The 15,782-nt window shown below is 38.5% G+C and overlaps 1 protein-coding gene and 1 pseudogene across 1 annotated transcript; both read left to right on the forward strand.

Annotated features, from left to right (window-relative positions):
• The first annotated feature begins 3,568 nt into the window (after positions 1-3,568).
• On the forward strand, positions 3,569-4,856 carry LOC114628559 (annotated as a pseudogene).
• Positions 4,857-14,607: 9,751 nt separating this feature from the next.
• LOC114628531 (olfactory receptor 2A1/2A42-like) lies at positions 14,608-15,549 on the forward strand. The gene has a single exon (XM_028776418.1). It carries the CDS (start codon positions 14,608-14,610, stop codon positions 15,547-15,549), a length of 942 nt encoding a protein of 313 aa, XP_028632251.1.
• The last annotated feature ends 233 nt before the right edge of the window (positions 15,550-15,782 follow it).

Raw genomic sequence — 15,782 nt, forward strand, 5'->3', positions numbered from 1 at the left:
TTAATTAAATAAACTTAATAAATTTTATTAAATAACAAGATGAGACACTTGGGGCTAGAGAGATGACTCAGCAGTTAAAAGTACTGACTACTCTTCCAGAGGACCTGGATTCAATTCCCAGCACTTACATGGTAGCTCACAACTGTAACTTCAAGATGTAAGACCCTCATACAGAAATATATGCTGGCAAAACATCAATGCACATAAAATAAAAATAAATAAATTGTTTTTTTTTTTTTAAAAAAAAGACAGTTTGGCAACCACTCAAAAATGTTATTCAATTCCTTACATGAAACCAACCTACCATACATTAGAAAAGAGAAAGAGAAAGAAAGGTATTATTTAGGTTATTTTTCCATCTGGTCATTTCTTTCCTCAAATAAACTAGAGATTTCTGTTTTTGTTTGAAACAAAAATATATTTTGCCCCAAAACTTGCTTAAAGGGATTTTCAATTGGCCAGGATCTGGTCAGTATACTTTAGACCCAGCTTTAGATGTGTTCTCTGGGGGCAACATCATGCTATGCCAAAACACATAAGCTATAGTATATAAATATAGGTTATTTAAAATTCAAAACATAATTGTAACTACCACAGAATTCTTCTAATAATAGTTTGCTTTCCAGAAGAGATATCTGTTCAAGAAAAGAAGTTCTTACCTGATGGTTAAAAAACATGAAATTACACCAAGAAGACCTAATCAGAGAAACAGAGACTCATGATTGGTAAGATTATTGGTAACAAATCACGATACTCATCTCTACAGCTTACAGACATCCATTCACCAAGGAACTAAGATCCTTGTGTTTCCTGATTCTTTTGCTCCCCTTGGTAAAGATCATTTTGCTTACGCTGATGAGTGCTGCCTTCACTCTCCATATCCATGTCCTCCTCCTCTTCCTCCTTTCCTCTTCCTCCTCCTCCTCTTCTTCCTTTCCTCCTCCTCCTCTTCCTCCTTTTCCTCCTTCTCCTCTCTTCTTCCTTCCCTCCTCCTTGTCCTCCTCCTCCTCCTCCTCCTCCTCCTCCTCCTCTTCCACCTCTTTTTTCTCCTCCTTTTTATTTAAACTCTTTCTCCTTGTACATATCTCATAAAGCTGACCATATTTGGGCTTAATGATTTGACCAAATCTTACTGTCCTGCTCCTAGGAGACTGCATCCAACAAGAGTGGCCTTTGAGAAGTCCTTAAACTCTCCAGTTCCATCTTTCCTTTCATCTATTGTCTTATTTCCACCTCTGGGTTGCTATTCTCATCCATTGTGTGTGGATTTTGCAAGTCTTTCTCTCTCAAAATGCAATTCTATCTCTCATGCTAACTTCTTAAGAGAACATTTTTTAACATCACCCTGTGTAATGGTGACAGTTAAACTAGGAAATGGAACCAACTCAGCATTATATCTCACACAGTGGGAAGGTAACTAGACTTTAAGTTACTTTGAACATATAACAGTTCTAATACACGTTTTCACTCCAAACCATACTGAATGTCAACAAAACTTCTTAGAGAAATTATGATCAAAAAGCCAAGTTTCCCAACTTAGCATACAACCAATGAAGAGACTATTTTATCACTAACTTGACAATAGTGACATTTATCAAATGACAGATAAAGGGAATTGTCAATTTATGAGTATTTTCCACTGCCTACTTGTAAAGGATATGAACATTTTCCCCCTTTCTGGAACTCACTCTGTAGATCAGGCTGGCCTCCAATTCAGAGACTGCCCTCCTGTGACTCCCAAATGCTGGGATTAAAATTATGCACCACCATACTGCACCACTCATAAAGATTATGAATATTCTTGATGATGAAGCCAGCTGCTGTCTGGGTGGCAAATTAATGTGTAATGAATTTCAGATATGATATGTGTTATGAATATAAATGATTGATTAACAATAAAAAGAGGCTCTAGCTTATTTTTACTTTAGGCTTTTTTATTAAAAAGAAATATAGATGGAATGATCTGATCAAATGGTGCACAGAAAATTTTTTCTCTGTGAATATTTGCACACCTGCCATTCCCAGCTTCCAAATTCTAGAGAGCTTAAACATTGTTGGGCTTGTAAATACAGCTGATGAAACACAAAATGACCTATTTTCTATGGGTTCCAATAGAAAGATCTGGTAAATTAGTGATTCTCTCAATAACTTGGTGAACCAGTTGCCAAATTAACAAATGCTAGTTTGTTTCTATCTTTCAAGACAATAATACACACACGCACACATACACACAAACACACACAGACACACACACACATATATAGATAGATAGATAGATAGATGATAGATAGATAGATAGATAGATAGATAGATAAAGACATATATAATATTGTTAGAAACCAGCAAAAGAAACGTGCTACCACTTCATTCTTCATTTGTAGACTCTATTTAATCATAGGGAGAAAGTAAATTCAAGGTCCCAGGCCCCAGCAGAGCTGAGGTTTTCCCAATAACTGAACCACTTCTGTTGTAAAGAAACAGTTGTGTGAGTCCAGACATATCAAGGACAACTATTTCACCTTGCTGGCAAGATCAAACTAAGTCCATGTTCCCAGACCCAGGAAGCAACTCCTATACTGGTTGATGGAAAACCCCCTTGCTCAACCCCTTATGTCAAAATATGATTGGACAATGCTACAGCCCACCCAGTTCCCCACTTCCCTCTCCTTATTGCCTCATCCTTTAAATATGCTACACAATATCCCTTGAGGGTCATACTTCAGTTCCTGAGTCTGTTCTGCAGCCCTGATCAATCAGTAGTGGCTTGATTACAACACATTTTTGTCATCTGCATTGGTCTGATGTTTGAGGTATGTTGGATTTATGTAGGATTTAAGTGGATCCTCCAATAACATAGGTCATTATCACTAGCTATTGTTTCTGCAAAATCCTTCCCACTACCTCACAATACTCTAGGTTATATTCAAGTATCTAAACATTAAATTGCATTCCACAAGTAAATACCCATAATTTATTCTTGTCCATCAAAAACAATATTAATGATTAAAAATGTTATTTTATAATTTCCTTTGAGTAGATTATGAACTCAATCTCTAGTTAATCAGGATATAAATATTCACCGTAGCAAAAAAACTTCTACCAAAGCAATTCATATTATTTCTTTTCTGGTGCTATTCTTTTTGAGAGTGTTTTTTGAAATTCAGAAATTCTCTCACAGTTTTGTACCTATAAAGTCCAAAAATGATCAGGGCTTCCCTGTTGTTTTATTTGTGTCGATGTGCTGGTTCCTGTCAGTCTTAGCCTCAATGGTTCTAAGTAAATAATCATTGATGACACAGTTCTCTCATAAAATTGAATGTCTGACTAGTTATTTTACTTGTTTTTTACTTATACAAATTTTATAACTATTACTTTTTTAACTTTTCATTAATTAAGTTCCTAGCGGTAGATACTAACAGCATTCCATGACTAAAGCAAGTAAACAATAGTTGTGTCTAGTACATTCATGGATGACAGAGTCAAATTGTGGATGTCACAATGTCAAAAATTGACATCTCTCTTAGAAATAGTTGTGTCTCAGTTCTCTGCATCTCTGTTTCATAGGGAAATGGAGGAACATCAGATAATGGGCACAGAGTTTGTCCTGCTAGGTAGGATTCTGCCTTGGCCCAAAGATTCATTGAGCTCTTTTTGCATATTTCTTTTTTTTAAGATTAATTTTTTATTTATGTATATGATACTGCAGCTGTCTTCAGACACACAAGGAAAGGGCATCAGATCCTATTACAAATGGTTGTGAGGCACCATGTAGTTGCTTGGAGTTGAATTTAGGACCTCTGAAAGAGCAGTCAGTGCTCTTAACCGCTGAAGCATTGCTCCAGCTCCAAATCTTTCTCTTCTAGGCCTTCAGCTTGCTGAGGATAGAAGTCATTCTTGGAATAATCTGTTGAGGTTCCAGACTCCACAACCCCATGTACTTCTTCCTCTCTCATCTGGTCATTATTGGCATTACCTATATTACCTAAGCCTACAACACAGTGCCTCGGATGCTGGTAAACCTCCTAGATCCATCCAAGCCTACAAGCCTATCTCTTTTGCCAGATGAATGACACATTTCTCTCTCTCTCTCTCTCTCTCTCTCTCTCTCTCTCTCTCTCTCTCTCTCTCTCTCTTTCTTTCTCTCTTTGGCTTTTGTACACTCAGAAGGTTTCCTCCTAGTGGTGATGTCCTATGATGAGTATGTGACCATCTATCATCCACTCTGTTATTCTTCCATCAGGGGCTGGAGAGACAGTGCTACTGTGGCTATCACATCTGAGTGTGTGGCTCCCTCCTTGGCATGGTTCATATGAGCCTCATCCTGAGTCTGCCCTTCTGGGTAACAAATGAAACCAATCAATTCTTCTGTGAAATTCTGTCTGTCCTCAAGTTGAACTCAACAAAGTCATCATGTACACTGCTTCTGTGTTCATCTTAGTGGGGCCCCTACACTTGGTTCTAGTCTCCAACAGATGCATCCTGGTGTCTGTTCTCAGGATGAAGTCATAGGAGGGTCTCAGAAAGCCCTTCTCTGTCTATTCTTCCCACTACTGTGTGGTGGAGATCTTTTGTGTCAACACCATCATCATGTACATGGCCCCAAGTCCCATCACCCTGAAGAGCAACAAAAGAGCCTTTTCTTGTTTTACAATTTTTTAAAATCCATGTTGAAACCCCTAATCTACAGGCTGAAGAACACAGAAATCAAGGATGCTCCCAGGAGGGCACTGTGCAAAAGAATTCATTCCCAGTTGGTATGGTGCTTGAACCACCAGCCTCAGAAGTTTCCTCTAATGTTAGTCTCCAATTACTCAAATACAGAAACATTCACATTATCTTTTTTTTTCTGTGCCTGATGATAAGAACACATCTTCCTTCTGTAGGTGTAGGAAAAAAGTATAGACACAATGCTTTATCAGATGTATCTAATTTCCAACTGGATTGATTATACAATTATAGAGTGTTTTAGTTCATTTTCAAGGCCCAAAATACTACATGCCATTATACCTTTAAGGTAATTAGGTAATTTCATAGATTGCACTAGATTTAGAAGGAAAACAAGCTATACCCAGATATAGTGATCCTGAAAGCCGATCACACACTGGTTCATTCTTCTGCAATTGTACTTTTCTGGTCCAGGAAACACAGGACATCTAGTTGTGCTTTGTGAGACCAAGAACATTTATACTCAAGCTATTGACGCATGTTAGGATGTTAACTTGTTTGCTGAGTGAAGGAACAGAATTAAAACAAGAACTGCAGGAGGAAGAAGAGGGGCATATCTCTTTAACGACTATAGACAGTAAAGTCACTGCAGCTTCATTTATAGACTAGGGATTCATCCGGTTCATTGGTAGCTAGTAAAAGGATAAATGTGAGCATTGTCTCCTTGAATAAACTGAAAGGGAAAATCAGGTTAAACTATTGGAATAGTGTAGTATTCTTCTACAACCACACTATGATGAACTATGATTTATATCTGTGTGCAGACATTTCCATGCATTGTTTCCCAGCATCTCTCCATCAGCCTGTACATACAGATGCATCATCTTGCCCTCCATGAGAAGCTTTGCAAGATAGAGTTGTACTTAGCTGGCTCTGCAACATAGTAAAAACTAGAGACTAGTATTCAATTCCCAAATATAAGTAATTTCTCAATGAGTCATCTATGAAATCATTAAGTGTACATGTATCCCTTTGTCTGCTAGTGCTTGCACCTGCATACACATATATATGCATGTGTCAGATATACATGTGTGTGCATTTTTGTGTGCATGTGCACTCATGTGCACGTGTGAGTGTCTGTGTCCATGCATGTGTGCACGTATGTGTGTGTGTTTGTGTGGGTATGTGTGTGTGTGTGTGTGTGTGTGTGTGTAGGTCAGAGGTCAGCTTTGAGTATTTTCTTTTACTGATCTCCCTTTTAGTTTTTGATGCAGGATCTCTTTACTGAACTTGATGCTTGCTACTTTGGCTAGGCTGGCTAGCCAGCAAGACCCTAGGATCAAGTTTTCTCTACCTCTGCAGCATTTGGGTTAGGTGTGTCCTTCCATGCCTGGTTTTTATGTGGGCACTGAGGATCTGAAGTCAAGTTTCATGCTTGTATAGAAAGCACCTAACACACAGATTCATATCTCCAGTTCCTAAGATCTTTTAGTCTGACGTGAGGTATAATGTACTCTCATGTCTCCAGTCTTTTTCACTGTCACCACAAAAGCAAATATTAGAAGTATTTTTCTTAGTGTGTGTTTTTCGTTTGGATATTTAGTTTCTTTCAAAGGTTGGAGTATTTTTCCATTCTTGTGCTTGTGCTTTTCAACACTGATACTGAATATTTGTTTCTCTACAAACCAAATAATCTGCTCTCCAGTGATCATCAGGTGCATGTCCTCCAACTGAACTCTAACAGCTATCTAATACTAGATAACGTCCTATCTCATTAGGTAATAATGGCTCTTTCTCACAAGCCTACCCCACTTCAGTTGGCAATAACATGCTCCGGGTCTGACCTATGCTTCTGATTGATTTGGTATAACTCAGGGTTTTAATTTCATATCTACCACAGCCTCAGGAGTTGCTCTAAGTTATTCTGTCTATATCTCTGTTGGGAAAACAGAACCCACACTAAATGTAAATGGGTAGGATGATATAGCCTCATATTGGTAGTTATGGCCAGTCACAGTTACATGGTATGAAGACGAGCACTTACCTTTACCCTGTGTCCCAGTTAAAGTAACCCGGGCAGCCAAGAAAAATAAACCCTATCACAAACACTGTCTTCTTTATTCCCAGGATCTATGCATTCAAAATAAACACCTGCGATTTGAAAGTACAATCAGTCAGGACACAGTTCAGAACTGCATCAGTACTCTCTACTCAGAACACTACCAGGAAGTGTGACCCTGAAGACACACCCTCCCACATCTTAGTTGCTCCTCCCACAATAGGGAAAGATTCCTTTACAAATCTCTCTGAGGATGTTTTATGTGGAGTCCTGATTGTACCTCCTGTTTTAGTTATGTTTTACGTCTATTGCTCTAAAATTCTAGCAGTTCTTTAAGCATATGAGCTTTGAATGCCCACTACAAAGCAAATAATGCTAACCCATAATATAAATGTTGTTATTTCAATTAGTACTGATTGAACAGTTGGTTGTGCCCATTCCTATACTTATGTAGCATTTTTAGTCTTTAAAACAGTAAGTACTAACCAGAAGTTCCTTCAAATTGAAATATTTTCTCCTGGAACAAGTGAGCTTAAGACGTAGAAAGTAAATTATATTTATGAAGTTCGGGAAGAAAACAAAACTCACAAGTCTCAAGATGGTCATGAAACTTAGGAAATACATAAAGCCTCTCCTCATAATTACACAAGCATTAACAACTGCTATAGAAAGACACTCGCCATCCACCCATGCAGCCTGCATGTCATGTCCAGCTTCAGAAAATGCAGCTTTCATTGAGTCCTCACCCATACTGAGATAGGCTCTTCAGACATGAAGCTGCCTTTTAATCATCCACACTCCTGTAAGGACCCTCCAAAATTTACTGGTTCATTAAGCTAGACTTGGGTGGTTCTGTTTTGTTGGTCTATCATCTGTGCTGTATATGGCGCAAATGGATATTTGTTTACATCTCTTCGGGAAAGCCAACACAAGATAAAAGCTTTGAACAGTACATTTGAGTGACAGTGATAGCTACTGGTGTTATGTTTTCTCAAGAATTTTTAAAGTTTAAGAGTTTTTTTGTTGTATTTTTAAATGTAAACCTTAACTACTATCCTCAAATTTTTCAGGTTTCTCTCCTAAAATGTGTGTTGATCGTAAAGAAATGTTTTCTATTAGACTCTGTTCATACAGATTTTTCGGGTTACTACAACCTAGAGGCAGTTTTCTTGTTTCTGTTTCTGGTTAAAAATAATACAAACATTTATAAACATATTTGTTTCAGTTAAACTTTGTTTCCTGTGTTTACATTTTCCATGTGTTTCTGTTTCCACAGTGACAGCTTGTTGAAACAGAGGCTGTCCCATCCTGCTTATGCAGTAAAAGTGATTTGGGTGATGTGTTTTCTGAATTTCAATTTGTTTGTCATCATGAAATTTTATGTTTAACTTGACCTGACTTAAGCTCTCAGCCTCATTGACTAGAATGATTCTTTATGACTGGTGTTTATAGGGTGAAGATTTCTTATGGTTACCATGAGAGTTTCATTTACATTAGTTGTTGTTCTCTTGGATGCAAAAAGAAGATAAAATGTTTATGGAGCAGCCTCTGTTTCTAAGGCTTCTCATGTAAGAAAGGTTGGGTTTCCCTAAAAACAGTATTTTTTCCTCATCATGGATGCAGACTCACAACAGAGATGCCCGTGACCTGTAACGATGAGACAAATGTGAGAATCTCTCTCAGGTTTATACTTTAACTCCAGAAGATTGGGATCACAATGTAATAAACTCAATACTTTATGAAGTTCAGTGTGGCTTCAGCTACAATTGTTATTTCTCCAGTGTCCAAATTCAGAAAGAAACAAAAATAAAAAATAAATAAAAATAAAAATGCTGGGGGCTGGAGAGATGGCTCAGTGGTTAAGAGCACCGACTGCTCCTCCAGAGATCCTGCGTTCAGTTCCCAGCAACCACGTGGTGGCTCACAACCATCTGTAATGGGATCTGATGCCCTCTTCTGGTGTGCCTGAAAATAGCTACAGTGAACTCATACACATAAAATAAATAATTAAAAAAAATAAATAAATAAAAATGCTTTTAGCGCTGTGTATTTCCATTATCCTGGGAGAGATGGTGACTCATAAGGGACACCACCTTGAAGATGCTCCTGTCTTCCCAGGATGGGTCAGTTACTGAAGCATGCCACCTCTGCTCCACCTTTCAGAAGGAGTTGGATGAGCACTAACAAGTGATGATTCACATTTGAGCTTCCTGCCTTAGAAGGTGCTGCCTTAAAACAGGTCCCCCAATGTCTTTCTAGAATACTTTAGCCTCTCCTTGGACTCTTCACTCTTCCTTACTTATTTGTTGGTTTGTTTGTTCGCTTGCTTGCTTATGTCCCAAAAGCTGCCATTCTCCAGATCTGCCCCTCACAGAATTTCTCCCGCCATACCGCATTCCCTTCTACTCTGAGATGCTGGGGCATCCCTGGGGACCCCTCAACTTGCCACATTAAGTTTCTGCAGAATTAGGTGCATCATCTCTCAGTGAGGCCAGATAAAGCAGCCCTGTTGGAGAGCTGATTCCACAGTCAGGCTACAGTTTTAGGGACAGCCCCTACCCACTCCAGTCGTTGGCTGGAGCAGAGCTGCAGATATACTATACATTTGCCAGGTGCATTGGTCCAGCCTGTGTATGCTCTTTAGGCTGATGGCTCAGTCTCTGAAAGCTCCCAGGGCTCCATGTTTGTTGACTCTGTTAGTCTTCCTGTGGAGTTCCTATTCCTTTCAATCCTTCCCCCAACTCTTCCATAAGAATCCTTAAGCTAGTCCAATGTTTGGATGTGGGTATCTGCATTTGTTTCTGTCAGCTGCTAGGTAGAGCTTCTCAGAGTACAGTTATGCTAGGCTCTTGTTGCAAGCACAACAGAGTATCATTAATAGTGTCATGGATTGGTGCTTGCCCATGGGATGGGTCTCAATTTGGGCCAGTCATTGGTTGGCCCTTCCCTCTGTCTCTGCTCGTCTTTATCCCTGCATATCTTGGAAGCAGAACACTTTTTGTGTTAAAGGTTTAATGGCTCAGTGATACCTTTATCCCTCCATTGGAGTTCCTGTCTGGCTGCAGATTCCATATCCCCACTGTTAGATATCTCAGTCAAGGTCACCTGCATTGACTCCTGGAACCCCCCCCCAAAAAAAAAAAAACCTGATCTCTGTGACTTCCTAGAAAGTCCTCTCACCACTCACCCCTGGCGGCTACAGGTTTCCCTTCATTCTCCTAGCCCTCTAACCCTCTGGCCCTCTCTCCTATCTGTCCCCACACCTCATCCTGATCTCTCCATTCCCCTCCCCATCCCCTCTCCCACCCAGTTACCTCCCTCCAACTGTGTCCTATGACTATTTTATTCCCCCTTCTAAGTAAGAGTCAGTCATCCGTACTTGGGTCTTCCTTCTTGTTTAACTTCTTTGGGTCTGTGGGGTATATTGTGGGTATCCTGTTCTTTATAGCTAATGTCCACTCATCAGTGAGTACATAGTATGCATGTCCTATTAAAAATGGGGTACAGAGCTGAACAGAGAATTCTCAGCAGAGTAATACTGAATGGCTGAGAAGAACTTAAATAAGTGTTCAAAATCCTTAGTCATCAAGGAAATGCAAATCAAAAGGACCCTGAGATTTCACCTTATATCAATAAAAATGGCTAAGATCATAAACTCGGGATAGCAGATGCTGGTGAGAATATGGAGAAATAGCAACACTCCTCCATTGCTGGTGGGATTGCAAACTTGTACAGTGGCTCGGAACCAATCTGGCAGTTTCTCAGAAAATTGGAAATGGTTTTACCTGAAAACCCAGCTATACCTTCTGGGCATGTACCCAAAAGATGCTCGACCATATCACAAGGACACATTCTCCAATATATTTATAGCAGCTTTATTCATAATAACCAGAAACTGCAAATAACCCAGATGTCCCTCAGCCAAAGAATAGATACAGAAAATGTGATTCATTTACTCAATGGGATACTATTCAGCTATTAAAAACAAGGACATCATGAATTTTACAGGCAATGGATGGAACTAGAAAATATCATTCCCAACCTTTCTTATGACTCTCTAAACAGCTTTCACAGCATCTCCCCACCTTGGAGTGCAACTTGCAATCAGATTAGTTTTAGAGCCATTTTTTGCCATCTATGCTTCAGCCCAGGGCAACTAAATTCAATGGAAAACAAGCTGACTTGCAGACTGGATGCCAGAAGCTCATCCAGTGGCCCTGGTTCTTGGCAGGCTTACCAGAATCCTCTGGAGACTGGAAACAATGCTATTCTGAAAGTTATAAGCTCATATAATGAGAATTACTTAGGGACTCTAATGAGAGTTGTAGTCTCAGAGGTATGTTCGATGATTATGTTTCCTAATTTTGTGCTGGAGATAAGAACAGAAATAGAAAAACACAATTGCTTCCTCTCTGCTTTTAGCAGAGGTGAGCATGCAGGGTATTTCATGACATAACCTTTCCTGTGATTCCCTCAAAGACTGGCATTTATGCTGGGCCCTGAGAGAACACTACCTCCTTCTCTGAGTATGCACATGCATTTCAGGTGGAAAAGTTTCTACAGTTCCATGAAAGATCTGAAGATACAGGATCTGTACCAACCTCCAGATGCTTCCTCTTCTGAAATCCTTGGGTTTAATGTTCAGATATGAAGGGTGCCTGGCTTTACTTTACTACCTAAGTCCTCTCAGATTTGTTAAAGCTTCTCGGTTTTCGTCTGCTCTCCCTCAGTTATTACCATTCTTTATTAATCAGGAAGAGAAATCAATTGTGTCTATGGATGCTGAATTTACATGGTCATTAATCTACATGAATAGTAAGTAATTTCTACACTGTGAGCTTGGATGAAATATGTGAAATGATTGTCCTACTCAACAATAATTGTAGTAGAAGAGTAGGATATGTTACAGAATAATGCTCTATTTCAGAACAATTAATATATGTTGGTGATTTCATAACGGTTACATTTAATTCATATCACCACTGTCAAAATACATGCTAAGCTTATGAAAATAATTTTATTCCAATGGAATATGAAGCCAAATGAATGTCAAGACTATATCTTAAACATACCTTTTTTTTAACATAGCTTTAAGAGTGTATTCAGACAAGTAGAATGTGCTGAAAAAAATAAGTCCATGTTAAATCGTCTGAAGCCCGGAGGATACATTTGTGGAGTGTGTTTGGAAATGGACAGAGGTGTCTGATCATGTGGCAAAGTGAGAAAAGGACAAAATGGCAAGAAACTAAGTGTTCTATTTACAAGGTTTTGGTATTTAAAGCTTACCTTTATATGAATCTCTTTGTTCAGGAGATATTTTTACAATAAAGTCTTCACAATACTGGTTCCATCAACCTACCCTATTTTGTAGTCCCATAGTATTTGGTGCTTAGGATATCACTCAGTAAAGTCACCCATAAGATGACCCGGCAAAGCCTCTCTTAATAATAGTGCAAACAAGAGAACTAATTCGATTTCTGTTCTTTCTCACTACATACAAGTAACCAGGCTTCTATTTGAGCTGTACAATTGGTAAACAACAGGAAGTCATATTACAAATTCTGTCTGGACTATGTCTGCAACTACAGAGAAAAGACAAATGTCCATCAAACTTCGAGATTTGCTTTTCTAAATATGGAGTGTTTAAGTGTTGAAGTTTTGCTATACAGAAAAAAAAATGTCTCTTACTTAAATATTTACTCTAGAATATTTAAGTCACCAGATGACATTTTAACTGGATATAACTGAAACACAAGCAGAGAATTTTGTTAATCATGTTACTATTTGTTAATCATGTAGGGTGGGTTACCTGTTTAAGGAAAGGGATTATTGTCAAGAGCTGAAAATAATGTGAAATGACAGCTAGAAGAACTAGTCAGAAATCAAACCAAGTAAGGTGACAGATGGCCAGTCACTAACCTATCCATATACAGTGCAGACATATTGTATTCTTGCTTCACCTGGTTCCCTTGTCCCCTTTCCTGTAGGTCATTTTGCGTAAACTGACAAATGCTACTTCACAGTCATGGGATCTACACTCCACATCCATCTGTGTCCATTTTTTCACGCTTTCTCCTGACAAGTATTTCATGAAGTAGCTATATTTTAGCTCACTGGTTGGTCAAATCCTCCAGCCCTGCCTCTGGGAGATTACATTCAACAAGTGGAAAGAGCTTTCCATTTCTAGGTCACTCCTGTCATCAATTATATAAAATTCTGTGATTTTACCATTGTTTCCTTAAGAACTCAACTTTGTGTCTGATAATAATTCTTCAGCAAACATTTGACATCCTTTGCTGGAGATGACAGTTAAACAGGGGACTAGCCTAACTCAGTGTATTCCTAGCACTAATTGTTGGAGAAAGTAGCTAAGCTTCACATTATTTTGTCCAGGAAGTGATGCTGGCTAAATTCTCATTAGAAGTCATGTTGTGTTTCAATAAGACTTAATGAAGAAATTGTGATCCAAAATCAAAATCACAGAGCCAGTTTTGTAGACTGTTTTATCCCTAATTTATTCATTCAGATTTCTGTAAAGTAGCCAACTGAATTATCAACTTGCCAATACTTTTGCAATTGCCTACTTACAGATACTACGACAATCCTTGATGCTGAGGTCATCTTGTTCTGTTGTTGTTGTTATTGTGTGTCTAAATAGCAAATTATTTTATTTAGGATTTCACAATAGAAAGAATTAAATTAAAGGAAAATGAGTAGGAGAGCAAGATGACTCTGAAGGTAAAGGTGCTTGCTATCAATCACATTGACTCAGGCTCATTTCCTGGAACTCACAAGGTGAAAGGGCAGAGCCAGCTTCTGAAACCTGTCCTTGGACCTCTACACACACACACATGATTCAGAATAAAAGAACAAAATACAACTATTTTTGTAAGGTTTGAAAAGAAGAATAAGATGAGTATCCTTTTGCATTATTTTCACTTTAGACTAATTTTATCTTGATAAAATCCAAGAAAGGGAAGTCAAAACAGATAATGCAAGAAAAATCCCAAATCATGGACACCCTTCAAATCCATGAGAGTTTATTGGAACACAAAACTTGCCTACTTTACACAGTGCTAGGCTTGTAACACTATTCAACCCAACACAAACTGCTCTACTTTCTATGTGTAGAAATATGAGTAGAGCGAATTAATAACTTTCAGTAACCTAATTGTCAAATTATTAAACATTGATGTCTGACTATTCATCAAAACAAGAATAAACATTTTGATTCTATTATATATAGGTATAATCTATGTTTAAAATGAAAATATAATTCCATATAGAACTATAATTAAGTATTATTTCTATTAGCTACTTCTTTCTCATAGCATCCCAGGTCATGTGCTCTATTCTATAAGGCACCAATTATTTTTGTCCATCAAGAACTGCCTTTATACTCCAGTTACGATTTAAATTTTTGTAAATAATTATTTGAAAATTTGTAACAACAACCTGATTTCTACCAAAGCAATCTACATTCTTTTTTTTTCCCCTAACATTAGTCTACTAAAGCTCCAGTATAATTTCGATGATCTAGTAACTCCCTAGAAGAATAACACACATGCAACTAAACACTATTCCATGAGATTTTGTTCATATAGGTTTGTTAGTCCTTAATTACATCAGTGCCAGTGGTTCCAGGTCAGTAACTACTGAAATATTTCCTCTCTGAAAATTGGATGCCAATATTTAAGTGTGAGTAGAAGGACAGACAATTTTACTATTTGATAACCATTGTTTAACTCATTAATTTACTTGAATAAGTTTCTAAGAGTGTATTTAAAAGTATTTCCCACCAAAAAAATCCGACCTAAAAAAAAAACAGTTGTTTTAATATAATTGGATCTCCTAGTACTTTCTATTTTTCCTTCATAGAAAAAATGGAAGAAAATCAGACGATGGTCACAGAGTTCATCCTGCTGGGATTCTGTCTTGGCCAGAGGATTCACCTAGTTCTTTTTGCATTGTTCTCTCTCTGTTACATCTTTACATTGTTGGGGAATGGGTTTACCCTTGGATTAATCTGCCTAGAGCCCAGGCTGCACTCTCCTATGTACTTCTTCCTCTCCAATCTGGCCACTGTGGACATTGCCTATGCCTGCAATACAGTGCCACAAACACTGGTAAACCTCTTGGATGAGACGAAGCCCATCTCCTTTGCTGGCTGCATGATGCAGACTTATCTATTTTTGACATTTGCGAACACAGAATGTGTCCTCCTTGTGGTGATGTCCTATGATAGATTTGTGGCCATCTGTCACCCCCTACACTATACTGTCATCATGAACTGGAGAGTGTGCACTATCTTGGCTGCTGTTTCCTGGATAGTTAGCTTTCTTCTGGCTCTAGTCCATTTAATTCTCATCCTGAAGCTGCCTTTCTGTGGACCTCGTGAAATCAATCATTTCTTCTGTGAAATCTTATCTGTCCTCAAGTTAGCCTGTGCTGATACAACGCTCAATCAAGTTGTCATCTTTGGAGCCTGTGTGTTTGCCTTAGTAGGGCCCCTATGCTTTATACTAGTCTCCTATACACGCATCCTGGTAACTATCCTGAGGATCCAGTCAGGGGAGGGTCGCAAGAAAGCCTTCTCCACCTGTTCCTCCCACCTCTGTGTGGTAGGGCTCTTCTTTGGCAGTGCCATTGTCATGTACATGGCCCCCAAGTCCCAGCACCCAGAAGAGCAGCAGAAGATCCTTTTCCTGTTTTACAGTTTTTTCAACCCCATGCTGAACCCCTTGATCTACAGCCTGAGGAATGCTGAGGTCAAGGGCGCCCTCAAGAGGTCACTGTGCAAGGAAAATCATTCCCAACTGATGTGATATTTGGACCACAAGTCTCTTGAGAGTTTCCTCTAATTTTGATCCCCAATTATTTCCTCAACTCAGAAAAAGTCACTATTTTCTTCTTATCTTTGTTTAATAGCATAACACCATACCCATTCTCTTAATTTGGAGGGAAAATACTACAGATGGTGCATCCATTGGCTTTCTGTGAAATGGTATTTTATCAAACATAATTGGTTTTATTTTGTTCAATTTATTATCTATGAAAT

This window comes from Grammomys surdaster, unplaced genomic scaffold (assembly GCF_004785775.1).
Source record: "Grammomys surdaster isolate TR1022 unplaced genomic scaffold, NIH_TR_1.0 269, whole genome shotgun sequence".
Classification (NCBI taxonomy): domain Eukaryota; kingdom Metazoa; phylum Chordata; class Mammalia; order Rodentia; family Muridae; genus Grammomys; species Grammomys surdaster.